This window comes from Pongo pygmaeus, chromosome 19, assembly GCF_028885625.2.
Source record: "Pongo pygmaeus isolate AG05252 chromosome 19, NHGRI_mPonPyg2-v2.0_pri, whole genome shotgun sequence".
In the NCBI taxonomy this organism is placed as follows: domain Eukaryota; kingdom Metazoa; phylum Chordata; class Mammalia; order Primates; family Hominidae; genus Pongo; species Pongo pygmaeus.
In genome coordinates, this window is record NC_072392.2 from 9,990,892 (window position 1) to 10,012,500 (window position 21,609).

The 21,609-nt window shown below is 46.6% G+C and overlaps 1 protein-coding gene across 3 annotated transcripts in view; it reads right to left on the bottom strand.

Annotated features, from left to right (window-relative positions):
* The window catches only part of GAS7 (growth arrest specific 7), a 292,644-nt gene that overhangs the window by 127,681 nt on the left and 143,354 nt on the right, over positions 1-21,609 (bottom strand). The window contains exon 1 of one of the 3 annotated variants that reach the window (XM_054459129.2): positions 1,475-2,986. The exons of the other annotated variants lie outside the window; for them this stretch is intronic. Coding sequence (XP_054315104.1) covers positions 1,475-1,477 — 3 coding nt within the window. The 5' untranslated portion in view covers positions 1,478-2,986. Of the gene's footprint in view, positions 1-1,474; positions 2,987-21,609 lie in introns of those variants that run through there. 3 annotated transcript variants of the gene reach the window in all.

The following is a 21,609-nucleotide window of genomic DNA, read 5'->3' on the forward strand; positions in this document are numbered from 1 at the left end:
CCAGTGGAATTTTTCTGGGCCTGTCAGCAGTTAGCACTTCTGGCTGACTGCTCATATTACACCCCTAACACACAGTCCACTTCAGCTTGGGGGCAGCCCACCGACAGCCTCTGCACCCCACATGCCCTTTTCCCAAGAGCTTGACTTCGGCTCTTCCCAGATCCTTGCACATCCTTCAGTGTTCTTCTTCTTTGCTAATCCCTCCACCCCCATGAAGCACCCAACCACGATCCACACACAGGCCTGCCAGAACTCCTTGTGCTCTACAGTCAGACCCAAGGCAGCCACACCTTGGTCAGAACTTGAGTGATTGGTCTGGGTTCCTCACAGCAGCAAATCTCCAAGTGTGGCCCCTGCACTGGCAGCATGAAGTTCTCTGGGATCTGGCTATCAATGCAGAGCCCCAGGCCCTGCCTCAGCACCGGATCTTACATTTCAAAGGTCCCCGGGTAGTTCAGATGCATGTTAACCTTTGAGAAGCACTGCTGTGGACTGTCCTAGGTCAACTAACCCGTTAGAGGATGCTCCTGGATAACAAGCACCGTCTCCCTTCCCCTGGCACTGCAGGAACAGGAAGCCATGCCAGAATCAGAGATGCTGACGGGCCCAGGGAGGTGGGAGAGCACATCCTGGAGGGAGACCATGTGCCGAAACAGGCCAGCCTTTCCATGCAAACTGGACCCCTCACAGCTGTACAGAGCCTCAAGAGAGTGATCGCCACTCTCTTGGAGGTCCTACTTTGCAAAGAAAGAAGATGGATGTGTAACTTCTGGGGGTGGAAATATTGGTGAAACAAGGCTGTTGTACCTCTAAGTATCAGAAGAGCTTCCATCATCACTGTTACAGCCTCCACCACTAAACTGGAAAGATGTCTCAGCCAAGCCTGGAAGCACAGTGCATTACTGGGCAGGTACTTCTGCTAGGGAGCCATGACCCCAGGAGCTTCCCCTTACCTTCATAAAGTTTTATAGTCCTCAAATGGCTTTTGCCTTACAGTGCCCCAGCTAGGACTGGGCCATGGGGTAAAAGCCAGATAGGTGGGTAGAAATCCAAGTTTCTTACTTGGAAAAAGTTACATGGAGGAAGCAAGGTTTGGACTCCATTAAAATCACATCAGCACTCTGCTTCTCCATCCCACAGCTCCAACTACGAAACTGCTCCCCAGGTAACTAGGGGAGCCAAGACTTCTTTCCTCTCCAAGACATCCTTCATAAATCTTTCTCCTCCTCCCATCTGCTTTTCCTGATTTCTCACAAAATGACCCATGTCTTTTTTTTTCTCTCCCTGCTCATGCCTTGGATCTGTGAAAGGTGCCCCCTAGCACACAGGGTCCCCAGACCACCACAGCTCAGCAGTTAGACCCCAAATCTCAGTTTTCAGAGCTGCCTCTTTAACATGGCACAGTCATTTTAGAAACACGCAGAGAAAAGCAAACTGGAGCATACATCTGTAGGCAAGAAAAATCAATTCTTACCATCAGAGAACAGCTAACCTTCTCTGGGGGCTGCTACCTCAGAGGAGAGTCTTGGGTCCTGCCTGAAGCCCTCAGACTCAGCACCAAGACTCCGCTGGCTTCCTCTCCATGGCAGCCTCTCCGGGAAATGGGGCTGAGGCAAGTCGCTAGCCCAGGGCCAGTGCTCTAGGCACCCCAGCAGAGGTTCCTGTGGCTTTGCTTATTGCTGTTCTTTCACAAAGAACCCACTACATTGCACAGTTCCTTCCAAATTCGCTCCAGTGCTTGCTGGGAAATTAACAACTTGTTCTGGACTTTCCAGATGCAATGTTTCTGGAGGCCTTTTTTTTTTTTTTTTTTTTTCACTCTCCCTCTTTTTCCCCTTTCTCAGCTAAAAAACGTTGGCTGAGGTCACAACAAACAATGGCCAAGCTTGTGTCACTGACCAGATGCCTCCCACCCCAGGCTTGTGGACAAGGGCAGCTTTGTCCACTGTGTTTTAGGCGGGACTTCCTGGGCCTGCCCAAGCCCTACTGGGGAATGTTTTGGCCAACTTCTTCCCAACCCTAAGTCACGGCTCTGGCCCTGGCCCCGGCCCCAGCTGTGTGAACCCAAGGCCAGATAAAAACCAACATAAAAAGAACGGAGAATGCTCCCCCAAAGAACCACTGTGTGGAAAGCTGGTGCCTCCAGAGGGGCGAGATGAAGGTCTCTTGCCTTCACTCTGCCCTTGCCACCACCAAACCTGGACAGATAACGAACAAAGACAGGCTCACGTGAGGTCTCCACTGAAAGGGGCCTGAGGATCACAAAGTCATTAGTTACAAGTGGAGAAAGGATTGGACCTGGACCCCAAGAGCAATACTGCAGCCACCAACTAAATGAGCTTGGGCAGGGCTTGGATCCTTGATGAATATATCGTTATCATTCCGTTTAGAAAGCTTTTTGGAGCAGCTGACAATTTAGCACTCAAAATGCCGCATATTTCTGTGTTTCCTTTCAGATGCAAACCTTTGGGGTTTTAGGAACTGATTCTTTATATAGAATTAAATATGGTTTTCTAGAGAAACCAAGATCCTGAGGACCGAGTGGTTCCCAATTAAGCAAATGGATAAACTTATTTATGAAGAGGTTTCAATACCAGCTCCTTGGGTGGGGGTAAGAAAATAAGTACTATTGTCTAAGGATGGAGTCAGACCAGAGCTAAGCTGTTGTTTTTACTACATACTAGCTGCAAGACCCTGGGCAACAGCTCCAGCTTCAATTTCTCCAAGTGTAAAATGCAGATGATCACAGTATCTTTCTCAAAAGATTGCTGTGAGAGATTAAAGGGGGTAGGGGTGGGGCATCCATGTAAACATTTCACCTAGTGGACAATGTAAATGCTCAATGAAAGCTAGGATTTTTGTTACTATCACCAGTGGCTGAAAGGGTAGGCACTGCAGTTACCCCGGGTCCAAAAAAAGTCCAGACTGAACAATAAAAAGCAAACAGCCCAATTTAAAAAAATGAGCAAAAGACATTCCTCCAAAGAAGATATAAAAATGACCGATAAGCACATGAAAAGATGCTGAACATCACTAATCATCAGGGAAATGCAAATCAAAACTACAGTGAGATATTAGCTCACACCCATTAGGACAGGTTCTTCAAAAAAACCAGACAAGACCAGGCACAATGGCTCATGCCTGTAATCCCAGCACTGTGGGAGGCCAAGACAGGTGGATCACTTGAGGCCAGGAGTTCGAGACCAACCTTGCCAACATGGTGAAACCCCATCTCTACTAAAAATACAAAAATTAGCCAGGCGTGGTGGTGCATGCCTGTAATCCCAGCTATCTGGGAAGCTGAGGCAGGAGACTCTGGGAGGCGGAGGGTGTAGTGAGCTAGAATCACGCCACTGCACTCCAGCCTGAGCAACAGAGCAAGGCTCTGTCTCAAAACAAACAAATAAACATCAACAAAACAGAAAAGAACAAGCACTAGTAAGGACTGAGAACTTTTGGAACCCTTGTATCCTGCTGGTGGGAATATAAAATGGTACAGCCCCTACAGAAAATAGTGTGTTAATTCCTCAAAAAATTAAACAAAGAATTGCCATATGGTCCAGCAATTCCATTAATAGGTATACACCAAAAAGAACTGAAAGCAGAGTCCTGAAGGGAGGGTCTTGCTGCCTGTTTATGGCAACATTATTCACAAGAGCCAGAAGGTGAAAACAATGCAAGTTGTGGTAAAATAAACACAATAGAATATTATTCAGCCTTAAGAAGGAAGGAATTTTTTTTTTTTGAGACGAAGTCTTGCTCTGTCACCCAAGCTGGAGTGCAGTGGCACAATCTTGGCTCACTGCAAGCTCCGCCTCCTGGGTTCAAGCGATTCTCCTGCCTCAGCCTCCCAAGGAGCTGGGACTACAGGTACGTGCCACCATGCCTGGCTAATTGGAAGGAAATTTTGACACATGCAACCATGTGGATGGACCTTGAGGACATTATGCTCAGTGCAACAGCCAGACACAAAGGGACAAATACCATTTGCTTCACCTCTATGAGGCACCTAGAGAAGTCAAATTGATAGTGACAGGTTGCAGAATGGAGATGACCAGGTGCTGTGGGCAAGGGACGACGGGGAGTTTGTGTTTAATGAGTCCAGAGTGTCACTGGTGCAAGACGGAAGCATTCTGGAGATTAATAGTGGTGATGATGGCTGCACAACCAAGTGGGTATACTCAAAGCCACTGAACTATACATTTTAAAATGATGGAGATGGTGGATTTCATGTCATGTATATTTTGCCATGATTAAAAAAAAAAAGAAGCCCCTAAGACCCACAGAGATAGTTTAGATCAAAAGACCCTGTGACCCATAAGCCACTTCATGAGATACACCACCTCAGGCTCTCCATGTACACCCAGAGGGAAGCTGCCCCAGCCACTTGGCAATGGTGAAGAGAAAGCCCACCTAGAAGTTGAGGCTGGGACCAGGCACAGTGGCTCATGTCTGTAATCCCAACACTTTGGGAGGCCGAGGTAGGCGGATCATTTGAGGTCAGGAGTTCGAGACCAGCCTGGCCAACATGGCGAAAACCCATCTCTACTAAAAATACAAAAAATTGGACGGGCATGGTGGCGGGCGCCTGTAATCCCAGCTACTCAGGAGGCTGAGGCAGGAGAATTACTTGAACCCGGGAGGCAGAGGTTGTAGTGAGCCAAGATCATGCCACTGCACTCCAACCTGGACGTCAGAGTGAGACCCTGTCTCAAAAAAAATAAATAAATAAAGACGATGAGGCTGGCCACCTATAGCAGGACTCACTCACCCTGGTTCATCTTGTGTTCAATCTTGGGGAGACTGAGGTAACACAGCCAGCATCCTAATGTCAATCGAGGGCTTTTCCGTTTAGGAGTGTGGTACACTCTGGGGCTCCCGGAGTGGGTGACAATGTGCCTTTCCTTTGGACATATCAATTCCTTTCTGTGTCTGCATCCCACCTTCCCGGTCTTTTCTCTTACATGCCTGACAGCAGGGCTCATCTCTTCCTTCTCAAAGTTACCGACGTGGCTGCTGGGGGGACTCTACCTCCCTCTCTAATTGCTGGGTTTCAATCTGCCGCAGGAGTGGCTGTGAGGATCTTGTACTGAGCACTCACTCTGGACCAGGCGCTGTTCTACGCTTCACATGTTTCATGTCACTAATCCCTCTAACAAACCAAAAAGGAAAATTCTATGATCGTCCTCATTTAACAGAGGAAAACAGAGGCTCCTGCAAGAGATTGGGCAGGATGGGTCAGAAGAACAAGCCACAGGGGCAACATTCTAGGCCATGGGGCCAGCCTGAGCACCAAGGTCAGAGAGAAACTGTGTGGGCAGAGGCTGTGGGGGAAAAGCAGGTGGATCCATTCATTACAGTTTAAGAGGCATGTGAGGTGAGAAAAATAGTAGCGAAGGATGGCGTCAGATCATGGGAGGCCATGAGGACACCAAGAGCTAAGAAATTTCAATTCTATAAAGGAGAAGAAACCATCAGTGGATTCTGAGGCAGGGAGAAGTCACAATCAGGGCTGTGCTTTGTAGAAATCATCATGATATCAGGGTATAAAAAGGTCAAATGTAAGGGAGAAACTAGAGGGAGGAAACCGGCTATAGAATCCCCCCCCCCCCCCACCTTCTTTCTCTCTCCCCTCTCTCACCCATCATAAAAACAAGAGAAAGGCAATGCTCAAGCCTACACTTCCAAAATGGTCCCATACCAGCTATGAAGAGGAGGTGAGAGCATCACATCCAGCGGTGGGGAGTCCCCCACTGGCAGCTGAGTCATTTGCATCTTCTCTCTGCAATGTGGGAGGAGAGGCTGGGTGACGAATCCACACACTCGCTTTTGAGGTCAGACATGCTACAGAAATAGACAGGACCAAGGTACTCTTCTGTTCTTGGAGATGGGCTCTCACCCATAAGAAGGTAAAAGTGGGCCGGGCACGGTGGCTCACGCCTGTAATCCCAACCCTTTGGGAGGCTGAGGCAGGTAGATGACCTGAGGTCAGGAGTTTGAGACTAGCATGGCCAACATGGCAAAACCCCACCTCTACTAAACACACAAAAATTAGCCAGGCGTGGTGGTGCGTGCCTGTAATCCCAGCTACTAGGGAGGCTGAGACAGGAGAATTGCTTGAACTCGGGAGGCGGAGGTTGCAGTGAGCCAAGATCATGCCGCTGCACTCCGGCCTGAGTGACAGAGCAAGACTGTCTTAAAAAAAAAAAAAAAAAAAAAAAAAAAAAAATGGAAGGTAAAAGCAAAACTTCATTTGAACCTAGATGGCCAAGACCTTCACCTTCAGTCCTTGCAGGTTTGTGGAATTAAAATGACCATGAAAGCTTTCATAGCCTGTGACTCCTCAGTTTTGTAACAGCAAAGAGGGGACAGTTTTGAGGCTGTTAAACATTAACAGCTGTCTCTGACAGCACTTTGACATTGCATCACACAGAGGAACAGATACAATCACAGACAACAATGCATCACTCCAGGCAACACACAGAAATCACTGTCATTGCAAATCCCAGTAGGGCCCCCAGCCAAGGGCAAAGGACCTTTCCGGGCCATTACAAACCAGGAGGCTGATCTGCTGTGGCCTGACCTCAGCAGAACACACTAGTCCTACAGACATTTAATTCTTTAGGATTCCCCAAAGTTAATCTCTCAGAGTATGGAAGACTCACGAATACATTCTAAGGGTTTACTGTTTGGGTTCATCCTAGCATCTCAATCCAGAAGTCACTTTGGTTTTCCTTTATTAACCATCCTTAGTGATTAGTGTTGGCTGTGAAAAACGCTACTGGTCTCTCCTTGTGGCCTCTGCAAATAGATAGGGTGCTACATATGAAGCCATATGTACAAACGGCAGACAGCAGAGAATCCGTGATCCCAAAGCAAAAAGACTGATGATATTTCCACCAAGCTGAGTTTTCCTGAGTTCAACGGCATCAGATAAGACCAACCCTCTTATTATTTTTTTTGTTTCAGTCAAGTTGAAAACTGTCAACCAAAATAGGCCTTATTTGCTGCAGGCCCTTGTCCTCTGTAGGATGAATTGAGTTGTCTTAAAATGATAATTAATAGGCCGGGCACGTTGGCTCATGCCTGTAATCCCAGCACGTTGGGAAGCCAAGACGGGCAGATCATGAGGTCAGGAGTTCAAAACCAGCCTGGCCAATATTGTGAAATCTTGTCTCTATTAAAAAGACGAAAATTAGCTGGGCGTGGTGGCACGTGCCTGTAGTCCCAGCTACTTGGGAAGCTGAGGCAGCAGACTCACTTGAACCTGGGAGGCAGAGGTTGCAGTGAGCTGAGATAGTGCCACTGCACTCCAGCCTGGGTGACAGAGCGAGACTCCGTCAAAAAAAAAAAAAAAGATAATTAATAAGAAAGCACATCTGGGTAGGGTGATGACTCACTTTTTGTAAATGCTTCACAGTCATGAATGGAAAAATTATTCATCAGCCCAAGCAGTCTCCAGGGTACAGGGTCTCAGGGACACCCCCGTCCTCCATATGTGGCCCCCTCTCTGCATGATCAGTCAACCAACTAATAGTTACTAACTACCCTTTCCTGAATCCTGTGTGGGATGCAGGCAGGTATTGTATGTAGGACCTGACTCCTAAAATTCGGAAGCTAAGTCACAAACATGGCCAAAAAAAGGAGTAAGTATCAAAGGAGTCTTCAACAGTGCCAAATGCTATGTGATAAGCTAGCAGACAATAAGAGCTTTCAGAATCCAGAGGAGGACGAGGTCACTTTTGGCTGGGATGGTCCAGGGAGGCTTCCCAAAAGATAAAGAACTTGCCTCACAGCAGGGATAAAAAACAAGGGCTTGACGGGAGCCCAAGGAACATGATGTACGAAGCAGAATAAGGTTTGATAAAGGATGGGACATAAGGAAATGAGAGACAGTGAAGTTGATGCGGAAAGAAATGACAGAAGTTCGAACCAGTAACTCGAAGAGATGTGGCTATGGTGAGAGCCAGTTTAGGGGGATGCAGTAGAGTCTGTTGGCCATAGATCCAAGTTCAAAGTGTTCGGTGGGGAGTAGGGGTGAGTCTGGCCCTGGGCACGTGTAGCTGGAGGCATCTGCTCAGAGATGGTGGTGAGATCGTACAGGCTGACTAGGAGTTCACAGAGAAAGAAAGGACCTTGAGCTGAACCTTGGGGCATGCTCTTGCCCAAGCAGTAGGAGAAGAAATTCTCCCCCAGCACACCTCAGGCCCAATCCCTCCCTCTCCTGTGCCTTTCATTAGCGCATGCAACACCCCCAGGGCTCCTCTCCAAGACTCTCAAAGGCAAGAACCAGGTCTTCATCTTTTTCGCCTCTAACCAGACTAGTGCCCAACACTCAGGGACTACATGAGGAATGGACGATGTGAGTTCTGAGAATCAGGCAGAGAAACCAAATGAGGAGGGGAGATACAAGACGAAATGAGTACAGCTGACCCTTGAACAACACAAGGGTTTAGAGGTGCTAACCCCCATCTCCCCATGCGGTTAAAAATCTGTACATAACTTTTGACTCCCTCAAAAGTTAACTACTAACAGCCTGCTGTTGACTGGAAGCCTTAGCGATAACCTAAACAGTTGATTAACATGTATTCTGTATGTTATCCATATTATAGACTTTATTCCTAAAGTAAGCTAGAGAAAAATAAAACGTTAAGAAAATCATAAGGGGCCGGGCACAGTAGCTCACACCTGTAACCCCAACACCTTGGGAGGCTGAAGTGGGAGGATGGCTTGAGCCCAGGAGTTCGAGACCAGCCTGGGCAGTCTGGTGAGTTGAGACCCCATGTCTACAAAAATAAATGAAGATAAAAAATAAAAATAAATTAACCTGGCACGGTGAATGCCTGTAGACCCAGCTACTAGGCAGGCTGAGGCAAGAGTATCCTTGAACCCTGGAAGTTGAGGCTGCAGTGAGCCAAGATTGCTCCACTGCACTCCAGCCTGGGCAACAGAGACCCTGTCTCTAAATAAATAAATAAAATCATAAGAAAGAGAAAATACACCTACAGTACTGTACCATATTTACTGATCCCATAAGTTTACATCATCTGTTTAAAAGATGAAACCTTTGAAATGGTGGCAGCTGCAGCTGCAGACCTCAATCTATGGTACCTGACAAGCAATTGAACTTTTTCTTGTAATGTCAGGACTTTTCTCTGCTTCTGGGAAACGCTTTCAGCATCACTAGTGGCACACTCTATGGGTCCCATGGTGTTATTCGAGGCTTATGGCATTGCACTAAACATGATGAAAAATACATAGAACAGTGAGGGCTCACATTTTACTGCGATACCCAGTTTACTGGAGTGATGAACTGTTCATCCAGGGCTGATTAGCATCACATCACAAGCCGATGCTCTCAACACCTGAGCTCACTGCAATAACAACTAGGGGTGGCCATGAAATTACTACAGTATATACTACGGCTAGTTTTATGCAGTTATGATTAATACTACATCTTTGCCTTTGTTTACATTTTGCTTAAATGTGAATGGTGCCATATACAGTCTGAGTGTTTGTGTGGGTAAAATTTTAAAATTTTTGACTTTCTATAGATTTGTATGTATTTTATGGTAGTAAATGATAAATTAGTATCGAATATATTTTATGTATTCACGGCATGTCTAACATTTTCTAAATTTTTTTGGTATTTCTAGACTAAGTAGTCTGTCTTCAATTTTTTTCAAATTGTCACAAATCTCCAAAAATATTTTCCAATATATTAATTGAAAATAATCCACATTTAAGTAGATCTGTGCAGTTGAAATGCATTGTCTGAGGGTCAGCTGCAGTTAAGAGTGTCCGGCCGGGCGTAGTGGCTCACGCCTGTAATCCCAGCACTTTGGGAGGCCGAGGTGGGCGGATCATGAGGTCAGGAGATGGAGACCATCCTGGCTAACACAGTGAAAACCCCATCTCTACTAAAAATACAAAAAATTAGCCGGGCATGGTGGTGGGCACCTGTAATCCCAGCTACTGGGGAGGCTGAGGCAGGAGAATCACTTCATCTCGGCAGTGAGCAGAGCTGCACTCCAGCCTGGGCGACAGAGCAAGACTCCATCTCAAAAAAAAAAAAGTGTCCAAGTGACATGCCAAAGAAAATACTCACTGAATACAGAGAGGGTGTGTCTCATTTATCTTGGAAAGAGAAATATGGAAGAGTGATGGGTGTAGACTTGGATCACAGGCACACAAGGAACTATGAGCATAGGACGCAAAGCGAAGCAAGATCTTTAGATAAGATGCCATTAAAGAAGAGAACAAGAAAGAGGACAGGCCATAGACCGTGGCTGGCTCCAGACCAAGGGCTGTGCTGGGCAGAGGGCTCCCATGAGGTCACTGCAGCCAGTTTCTTGTACATATCATGGTAGAGCCCTAGGACCCTTATAAAATTTCTATGTGTCCCACCCCATTAAAGATTCCTAGTATTGGCCGGGTGTGGTGGCTCACGCCTGTAATCCCAGCATTTTGGGTGGCCAAGGCAGGTGGATTGCCTGAAGTCAGGAGTTCAAGGCCAGCCTGGCCAACATGGTGAAACCCTGTCTCTACTAAAAATATAAAAATGAGCCAGGTGTGGTGGCGGGCGCCTGTAATCCCAGCTACTCAGGAGGCTGAGACAGGAGAATCGCTTGAACCCAGGAGACGGAGATTGCAGTGAGCTGAGATCGCGCCATTGCACTCCAGCCTGGGCGACAGAGACTCTATCTCAAAAAAAAATTCCCAAGTATCAAGTGGACATATCAGAAATGGCACCCAGTTGAAATGGCCTCCAAACAGCCCTGATTCTAAGGGATCCCATAGCTTGTTTTCCCCCTCCTGCAGTCATTCATATCCCACTGTGACACCTCGTTCCATTCATCACTGTGTACCAGCCGCACTATTATTTACTCAATATTTTTTTCGAACTGACTTATATCCCACTGAAATGTAGTCTGGCCCTAAGCAATAATATCTATGAAATCACAGATTTGATTTGGTTTCTTTCTACTACACACTAAAATAAATATAACTTTAAAACTGTCATCTCCACATGATCTAAAATTATCTCACGGATCCTTAGTCGGAAACTCGGCACACTTTGAGAAACACTGTCTCTGGCTACACATCAAGTCACCACGCAGCATCCACAAAGTGGTTCTGGAGATTCTTTTTTTTAATCCAGAAAACCAAACTTGAATTCTCTACTGAACACGTCCCCACAACGACAGGAACATGGTACTCGGCGTGTGACTGAATCTCTGGGAGATTAAGGACATGGCAAAAGGAGATGCAGGGGACTTCCCTGTAAGAAAAATCTGACAGCCGCCCCAGGACACTGCCTATCAAACCAACAATAAGAGGAAAAGAACAGGAAACAACTCATCCAATCTTAAAAACAAAATCCAAAAATGACAAACAGAATCAGAGGGGGAAAAAAAAAAACTCGAGAACTGTGAGGCCAATGAAGGAAGTGCAGAAAATCTTGCAAACCGCTGGGTGTGGTGGCTCACACCTGTCAGCCCAGCACTTTGGGAGGCTGAGGCGGGCAGATCATGAGGTCAGGAGTTCCAGACCAGCCTGGCCAATACAGTGAAACCTCATCTCTACTAAAAATACAAAAATTAGCCAGACGTGGTGGTGGGCACCTGTAGTCCCAGCTAATCAGGAGGCTGAGGCAGAAGGATCGCTTAAACCTGGGAGTCGGAGTTGCAATGAGCTGAGATCACGCCACTGCACTCCAGCCTGGGTGACACAGCAAGACTCTGTCTCAAAACAAAAAAAAAAAAAAGAAAAAAGAAAAGAAAAGAAGAGAAAGAAAGAGAAGAAAAGAAAAGAAAAGAAAATCTTGCAAACCAAGATGAGTTGTAAAAGGGGAAATAAGACTTCACACCTTCACCACTCTCTGCCCATAATCTGAGCTGCACTTCATGCCTCTGCCACTCCGTGTCTCTAATTTGAGATGCAGGATTTGCACTGACCTGAACACTAAGCAGCCAGCCCTCTTCTCTCAGCACAGATGCTGTCTGAGAGGACTGCCCATCATCCATTTAGGTACAGCAAGTCCCGGAAAACAAGAGAACAGGAAGTGCAGGGTGGGAAGGGTGCTCACTGTTCAGAGAGGTACAGATGCTACAGGCCAAGCCCAGCCAATGCCCTGGCTGCAGGGCACTGAGAAAAGACCCCGGGAACTGTGAGTTTTCATGTTCTCCATCAATTCGGAGTATCAGAGAACCAGATAGTAACGTGACAGTTCACCAGACAAAGGCCAATTCGAAAACAAAAACTGGACTGAGAGATGGGTGCATCATCGAACCTACAAGCAGGTAGCTGTGAGGGGAAGTCAACCTTCCCCAAGCCGACAGTGTGCCAAGGCTAGTGATAGTTGATACTTTCTGTTGGTACATGCCACGTTTACATAGATCCTGCCGTGTTCAAGAATGCATAAAGAGGGGAAATATGCAAAAGCAGGGTGAGGAAACACCATCCTGAAAGCACAAAGGAAGAGCACGTCTCAGAAAATCATTCAGAAGAAAAACTGTCAGGAAACTGTCAGAATGTAAGAAGCTGTGATTTCTTTGAAAGAGGAACAACAAATCATAACAGAAAAAAAAAGCAGTCCAAATAAAAAGGATGACAAAGAAGATAGCGGATGAAGTGAGGATTATATAAAAATTGCTCATTTAAATCCATATTTAGTTGCAGTTGTGAGTAACTGCAAATATAAACATTTAAATCAGTGACTTGAGGGGCTAACAGGAAAAGTGTCCCAAAATTGCAAAGGACAAAAAGCAAGGAAATCAAGAGTCTACAAAACATATATGTTTAAGAAATATTCCATTATTAAAGACCAGAATAGGTTAAAATTAATAACCAACTGCAATTAAAATTAACAATCAATTAATGAAATTAATAATCAGTTACAAAAATAATCAAAAATCGTGCATATAGGCTGGGCGCGGTGGCTCATGCCTGTAATCCCAGCACTTTGGGAGGCCAAAGCAGGCAGATCACTTGAGGTCAGGAGTTCAAGGCTAGCCTGGTGAACATGGTGAAACCCTGTCTCTACTAAAAATACAAAAATTAGCCAGGCATGGTGGTGCGCACCTTTAATCCCAGCTACTTGGGAGGCTGAGGCAGGAGAACTGCTTGAACCGAGGAGGCGGAGGTTGCAGTGATCGGTGACCGCGCCATCGCAACCTCGTGCCATTGCAATTGCACCTGGGCGACAAAGCAAAACTCCGTCTCAAAAAAAAAAAAAAAATCATTCATATAAACAGGCAAAAAGAGAAAGGGTTACCCAGGAAATCAGATTTTCCTCAGATTTCTCCTCTACCCTATCAATGGCTAAAGAGCTCTTTCTACTAGAATAAAAGCTCCATACAGCAGGGATTTTGTTTTGCTCACTGCTCTATCATGGTGCATACGAGGCCTGGCATCACCCCTTGGAATGTGCTAGAAGACAAACCCCACTGAGTTTAAAGCTTCACGGGGTACAGTCATTGTTATGTCCATTGCTGTGGGTATTCAATAAATATTTGCTGAAGCTAAACTGCAAATGTGAATTTTTACCCAAAACTTTGTAATTCAAGACATACAAATCCATCAACTTGTATGAGTATTCAAATGAAAGAAACAGGAAGGTTCTGTTAGAGCCATGCAAGTGAAGACACCACCCCCTTACCCTCCAGGCACTGACAGAGAAAATTAGGAAGACAACACAGCCACTGGGAAGTAATACTACAAATACAATGCATATGTAAGTCATTTCTTGCTCAGTACAGACAAACTCCCAATGCAAAAATCCAGTGAACTGTGTGCTGCCTGGTGGATTTTCCAGCTCATTGCGGGGGGGAGATTAGTGAATTAGTATTTCATTCACCTCCTTTTCTGCTCCTGTCCATCCCAGAACCAGGATATGAGTTTCTCCTACAAGGCCAGTGCAGATGAAGCATTGGGCCATGTGTGAGGACCACGCATAACTGATGTTCCCTTTCTGTCCAGGCATATGCCCACAATGAGGACTATTCAAGGTTTAGGGACACTCTGCTGGGAGGACCCACAAACAAGAAGTCTTTGTTTTTCATGTCCACCAAAGCAACACTGTGCTATGTAAGGCACCACAGTGGCCATTTTCTTTGCTGTGGAACTCAGTCTTGATTTTCTGCATGTTAAAAACTCATATTGAATGGACCAAGTCTTGTTTTCTTCCTTAAATCGGGTAAGACCAATAAACCACGCCATGGCAAAGCTTTCTGTCATCAAAACCCTCTTTATATCATCCTCCCTCTAAGAGCTGTCCCTGCTTTAGAAATCAAAGTATGCGGTATGATCTCAATATGGAAAATAGCACTCCCTCACCCAAATGAAGTACTAAAGAAAGACACAGACACATTAACAAAGCTTATCTTTGTACTGGGGGATTCTCTGGTTGTTTCAATTCTATTTCTTTCACCAATTTTAAAATTTTACTTTATTTAAAAATATTTATTTTTTGATTTTTAAAACTTGTTTTGAAATTCCTTTTTTTTTTTTTTTTTTGAGATGGAGTCTCGCTCTGTCGCCCTGGCTGGAGTGCAGTGGCAAAATCTTGGCTTACTGCAAGCTCCACCTCCCAGGTTCAGACCATTCTCCTGCCTCAGCTTCCTGAGTAGCTGGGACTACAGGCGCCTGCCACCATGCCCGGCTAATTTTTTTGTATTTTTAGTAGAGACGGGGTTTCACCATGTTAGCCGGGATGGTCTCGATCTCCTGACCTCGTGATCCGCCTGCCTCGGCCTCCCAAAGTGCTGGGATTATAGGCATGAGCCACCGCGCCCAGCCTGAAATTACTTTTACAATCAGCAAATCATCATATACAATCCCAAATACACTATATGATCCCAATTGTGGAGAAAAATATACACAGCATAAAAAAGAATGCCCCTAATCATTTTCTTATTTCTGTTTTTCTATATTTTCCATGTTTTCTATAATTAGCATATTAATTTTAATACCTTTTTAAAATTCTAAGCTTATTTTCTATTATCAGCTAGTACATGAATATCACCTTACTAAAAATATTTAAACAAGTCCAATAAAACCCTCCTTGACATATCCCATCACATTTGACATCCCCTAAAATGACCACTATTTATCAGGTAGGGTTTATTGTATTATCTCTCAAAGACAAAATGACTTTCTCAACCAATGCAAGGCTAACACAAAAATTAGAGACAGAAGGCACCTTAGTAATCATCCAATCACATCTCACCATTTTACAGATGGGCAAACTGAGGCCTGGAGACAGAGCTTGGACACTGAGTCTCCCCAGTACCCACACAGAGTCCTCTCCTTGCCCTCTGCCCACCCTAAGCCTGGGTGCAGATGTCACCCCCATGACTAGAGGGCTAGCACATGGTCAGACGGCACAGCAGAACCAAGGCCCCATTCAGGACCACTCCCCAAGCTGACCTCCACACTGCTGGGAAAGGTGACCCCCTCCATCAGGCCCAGCTCTCTTCTGCTCAAGCACAAGCTACTTCCCGTCTGTTAGCAGCCAGGCAGACCCCATGAAAGGAAGGGCCCAGGGAGGAAACATCTGTGTATACAAGAGGGGTGAAGTCATAAGCCCTCTTGACTTTCCCTTTTGGCAAATCCTCTTCTGCCTAATTTTTTTTCCCCTACATCATTGAGATGCAAAGCTCCATTCAAACAAGGGGGCCTGGAAGACTCCAGCAGCTTCTAGAAACCAAAACTTCCATTCTGCTACAGAGATTCTCAAAAGAAGGTATGTCTTGTTGCACTGGGGTGTGGGCGGGGCTAAGAACAGAAGATATATGCCCCGCAAACCACTCAGTTGACCACAGACATCCACGTGCTTACCCCTAAACCCAGCTTCTGCCCTTCAGCCAAGCAGAGAGGAAGCTCAAATGCAGGTTCCACAGCTTCTCAGCCATATAACCTTGGCCAAGTCACTTCACCTCTACAAACCTCATCTTTTTTCTTTCCCACATAGGAAAACACAGAGGCCACCACCTACTTCATTGAATTTTTGCGGGGACTTAATAAGACAGTAGAAACAACGGTGGGTACATATTAGCTTCGTCCCATACTTCCCCATCCTCTTGAGAAAAGCCACCAACTGAGGTCACCAACGCTGAGTCACTCATGTTGCCCAGACTTTCCCAACAGCACGGCTAAACTCTCCAGAATGACACCTTCTAACCATTCTGTCATAGACTGAGCTGACTGAAGGAACAACAGAAAGAGCACGTGAATGACGAGACTAGAATTCAAAGAAGCATCAGAATAGGTTCTCATCAATGGCTTCGCGGGCCTAGAGCCCTCCAAGTAAATACATTTGGAAAAGACGTGGTTTCTTGGCTCGCATGGACTGTCCCCTAAAGTAACTAAAGCCATTAGACAGACAGAAAGCTGAAGGAGACCCGCCAGTAAAACTCACAGGGCGGAGAACACACGCAAGTCCACGAGGGCTACAACCATACAAAGCTGCTGGGGTAAATGAAAACAAGATCCAGAAACAAACATGGTCCTTGACCAAGAACTGCAAACAAACCAGTGCAAGACCCTGGCAAACTTCCGAAAATGGCTGCACATGCCTTCATTTGAACACTCTTGCCATGCGCAAGGACACTGCAAGAAAATATCGTACTCCAGATGGATTGCTCAAGCTCCCAATGAGACAGGCTAGATAACAGGCCAGAAAAACGGGTTAAGTTTCCCTTTTTCCCCAGCATTGGATATCCCCCAAATCACATTCACTGCCTTTATCTCTCCATTAGATCTTATCTTTTTGTTGTTTTTAGTAGCTAAAGGACTACTGTGGACCAGTAACTTGACATACAGTAGTTTATCTGACCCTTATAAAAACCCTGGGAGGGAAGTATTTATTTTCATTTTATAATCGGGCTAGCCTGAACCCAGTGGTCTGTCTCCAAGACTGGTGCTAATTCCATCTCACCCCACACTGTCCCCCGATTCCTCCATCTACAATCATAGAAAGCTGATGGGCTGAAATGAAAACAAGCCCCAGAAACAAACATGGTCCCTGACCGAGAACTGCAAAAGGCAGCTCCCAAAACACTTTCCCATCATACCTGAGGCTCCTCTGCAGCGTCTAGGAATACGATATCCAAAGGCAAATACTCCAGGGTGGAAGTTACAGTCGAAGCCATGACCTGCCAAGGCCTTGATCATCAACTGTCAAATTGATAATCAGGTAGAAGGTAACAGCAGATTGCCAGTGAGGAGCCTCATTAACTGGTGGGAGGGGTCCCAGCCGGGAGAAACAGGTCTAAGAGGGCAGGTAGGAAACTACCAAGAGAAGCATCTCCACAGCAAAGAGCCGTGACCAGCACCCTCGAGTGAAATGACACCCTAGAAGGATGCCAACTGAGTGCCACACGCTGCGTAGCTGTGAGTTTTGTTTTTCAGCTGGCAGAGCTGGGAGCCCCAGAAGGCACCCCCTGCCCACCCACGCAAAGCAAGCAGCACAGGCTGCCAGAGGCTCCGTCCTCACCCTGACGCACTCATGCTCAGGCAACAGAAAGCCCCTCTCGTGTAGGCTGAATTCTGGGAGCCTGGGTTCAACTCTCCAGCCCAGAAGGGGAACCACCTTGCTCTGTCTAGTGGGCCAGGCTCCTCAGTTTGGGGCTTTCTCCTGGGCAATTTAGCCCCTGCCCATGCCCAGCTTCTCCTCCCCTGTGCACAGCCACACCTCACCCCCACAGCGGCTCTCCTTTGGGTGGCCTGAGATGAGTGGCCTTCATCCCTTACTCATGGGAGCTCCTTGAGAACAACAATAGTGTCACGCTCAAATCCATCCCCAGGCACAGAAAATGTACACAGTAAACACACATTGGCTAGATGGAGTTCTTCCTGGTCTCTGAGTAGGGTCTTCAGCTCACCTAGAAAGTGGGTTTCTTACTTTCCCGGGGTCATCCAGGCAGCAAGGCGGGGGAAGAGAGGGAAACGAGAAGGCAGAGACAAAAGCACTGCCCACACATTTATCTATTTTACCCTAGGAGGGGTCTGGGCTACTTAAATGCTCTCAGGGGTCCCCAAACCACAAATGAATAAAATGGATCAAGGGGAAAAGATCATCAACGGCTTCGCGGGCCTGGGGCCCTCCAAGTAAATACATTTGGAAAAGATGTGGTTTCTTGACTCACGTGCACTTGTCCACTAAAGTAACTAAAGCCATTAGACAGAGAGAAAGCTGAAGGAGGCCAAGTGATCTTCTATGAAAACAGCAGTCTGAGTTACCAATGCTAGATCTGAAATGTACATATGTGGCTGGCTCTTGCTGATATGATTTTAAAGAACTGGCATATTTTCACCCAAGGACCCCCAGCGCCTGAATACTTGGTCATCCTGGAGAAGCCCTTGTTTGTAGGGTCACACACCACCGGCCCCATGGGAAGGGAGCCCAGGAACCATCTCTCCAGAACAGTTGAAGGCACCAGGACTCTTCATCAATGTGGCATCTGTGGAGCCCACAGATGCAAGTGCTGAATCGTCTAGAAAAAACGGGACTGAGATTTGCTGAGATCTCAGAATCTGGAAGAACTCCTCCAGCCCTCTCCGCAGGTACTGACTCTGCCTGGAGGGGCACAGCAGTGAGATCCTTAACTCTTCTTTGGCTAGGGAGCCTCACCTCTCTCCCCCATGGGTCTTAAAAGGAGAGGAGAAAGTGACAATAACAGGTGCTGGCTTCCTATCCATCCCCCGAGCATCAGAGTGGTGATTCTCAAGCTTCAGCATGCGTCAGAACGGCTGTTAGGACACAGTCTGCCAGGCCCACCCTCCAAGCTTCTGGATCCGTAGGTCTGGGTACCATCCAACTATCTGAATTTCTCACAAGCCCCCAACTGATGCAGCTGCTGCACACGTAGGCACTCCACTTTGAGAATCACTGGTTTCAAGAGAAAAACAAAGACGGTCTGTTCTAAATCGACCTTTGGACCTAGAAGATTAATCTTTAGGAAACACAAATTCACTTTCAGAAAGAGACTCTTTTAACTTTTTTTTTGAAAAGCATGGCCCTCTTACTTTCCTTCTTTTCATACACATGGGTGCAGGGAATATTTCCTGCTTTCCCTAACCATAAGAAAAGGAATCTAAATGAAATGAATAATGGCAACTGTTCCACTATTGGCCTTAGCGCTGGTAACAGCAGAGATGGGTGGGGACTGCGCAAATTGGAAACCCACTACTTATCATCAGCATATTGTTGCCAAGCAGGGCGGCAGGCTCGGTGTTGCTAGAGCGTCTGTTTTTGCAAGAGAAGCTGGAAATCTGGATTTTTAATGTAAAACCTGCAGATTTTAAGATGTTGGCAACCAACTAAAACATTTTTAAATGAAACCATGGGCAACCAAAAACAAAACAACCACCAAAAAACCCCCCATGAGTCTGCATTTGATTTTGCATACTGGCTACCAGTGTGCAACCCCTGACTGTAACTGTTGGGGACCTTTATAAGCAGTCGTTTGAAGAGGGAGTTCCCTGGTTCTAACGAATTGAATACCACCCACCTTAGACTAAAGTACCAATCAGCACGTCTGCTCCACACCACACATCCTTTTAGCCAGGACCTCTTACACTGGTGGGTGCAGCTGCATGCCCGCTTCCAGGGGATCTGTGACCCCCTTCCAAGGGCTGCAAATGTGTGGCCCGCTCCCACCCACCCGAGAACTGGGCTCCCTGAGCCTGGGCCTAACCTTCTTTGGAAAGGAAGCACAAGACAAGATTCCTGAGGCAGAAGGGACCCTGGAAAGCCTGTCCTACTCAGTCTCTGGAAAGGAGCAGCTCATCAGCCGAGAAGGTTTGGAAGTGGAGGAGGTGCATAAGAAAGCTGAAACAGGTTAAGGAATGAGGCAAACACCACCAGGAGAAAGCAGTCAGGGGCGACGCCACACATCAAGCAGGCTGATAGAAGAGCAGCAATTTGGGAACGGAGGAGGAAGCCAGCCAGGCACAGTGGCCTGGGGTAGGATAGGTGCACATCCTCGGGTCTGAATGCGAAATGACACAGCCATCGTGGTGAGCAGAGAGATGCCCATGGGTAGCAAACCCAAGTGCTGGAAGCTAGCACCTGGGAACGTGGGGCATGGTGGGAAGCAAGGCTGGATCCACGCCTCGTGGGAGGTGTGAAGTACCCAAACCTGCAGAGGTAGGTAGAGTAGGAACGAGTGCTCTGGGCCGCTGGGAAGAATGCACAGTGATGTGGCCATAAGCATCCTCACTCTGCCCACAGGAGCTGTCCCCTGGCGGACCTCAGGCCCTGGCCACCTCCCCGTTCCCAGACTTCCCGCTTTCCAACTGGCTTGTTCGTCCCTGTCTGTACCGCATTGCACATCAGCTTCCCAAAATGATGTTGCATCCTGATACCCACTCCACTGAAAACCCATCCCCTCCCTTTCCAGGTTGGCCAGGTTTTCCCCCACAAGGAAATCGGCAGCCACCTCCCGGAGACAGTCCAGGCCCATTCAGCCACCGCTGGAGGCCAGCAGTTTTCAAACTTTATTTTCAAAGTCTGGTTCACAATAAAAAACACATTTTACTTCACAACTCAATATACAAAAACAAAGCAAAAGTTTCATGGAACAATGCTTGCCCTTGCCACACGTAACGTGCTCTGATATTTTTCTGCTCTGGTTTTTGTGCGGGTTGACACTGATTGCTTGCACTGTGTGACTCATGATGTATGGTTTGGAAAACAATGCTTTACCTGGTCCCAATCTCCATTTTTAGAATCTCTTTTTTTAAGTCAATCTCAATCAACAACCCCTATAAAGGATTCCTTCATGACACTTTCTTTGACCCGCCAGGGAGAAGTGAATTATCCTCAATTCTGAATCTCCCAGCCCCTGCAGACTGTATATCATTCCTGGGCACTTAGATGATAGTCATATAATTTTTCTCTTTTCTAGAACAGGGTCCAATGTCCGGGTGCAGTGGGTGATACCTATAATCCCAGCACTTTGAGATCGCTTGAGTTAAGGAGTTTGAGACCAGTCTGGGCAACATAGTGAGACCCCATCACTACAAAGAATTTAAACATTAGCCAGGCACGGTGGTGCGTGCCTGCAGTCCCAATTACTTGAGGGGCTGAGTTGGGAAGATTGCTTGAGCCTAGGAGTTTGAAACCAGCCTGGGCAACATAGTGATAGCCTGTCTCTACAAAAACTTTTAAAATTAGCCAGGCATGATCGTGCACACCTGTAGTCCCAGCTACTGAGGAGGCCGAGGTGGGAGGATCGCTTGAGCCCAGAAATTCGAGGCTGCAATGAACTATGAGCATGCCACTGCACTTCAGGCTGGGGAACAGAGTGAGACTCTGACTCTGGAAAAAATAAATAAATAAAAAATAAAAATAAATAAATAAATAAATACATAAATAAAAGAACAAGGTCTGAGTCTTTGGCTCCAACACTTAAAATATCTGTCAAATGGGCTGGGCGCAGTGGCTCACACCTGTAATTCCAGCACTTTCGGAGGCCGAGGTGAGCGGATCACAAGGTCAGGAGATTGAGACCATCCTGGCTAACATGGTGAAACCCCGTCTCTACTAAAAATACATAAAATTAGCCGGGTGTGGTGGCAGGCACCTGTAGTCCTAGCTACTCG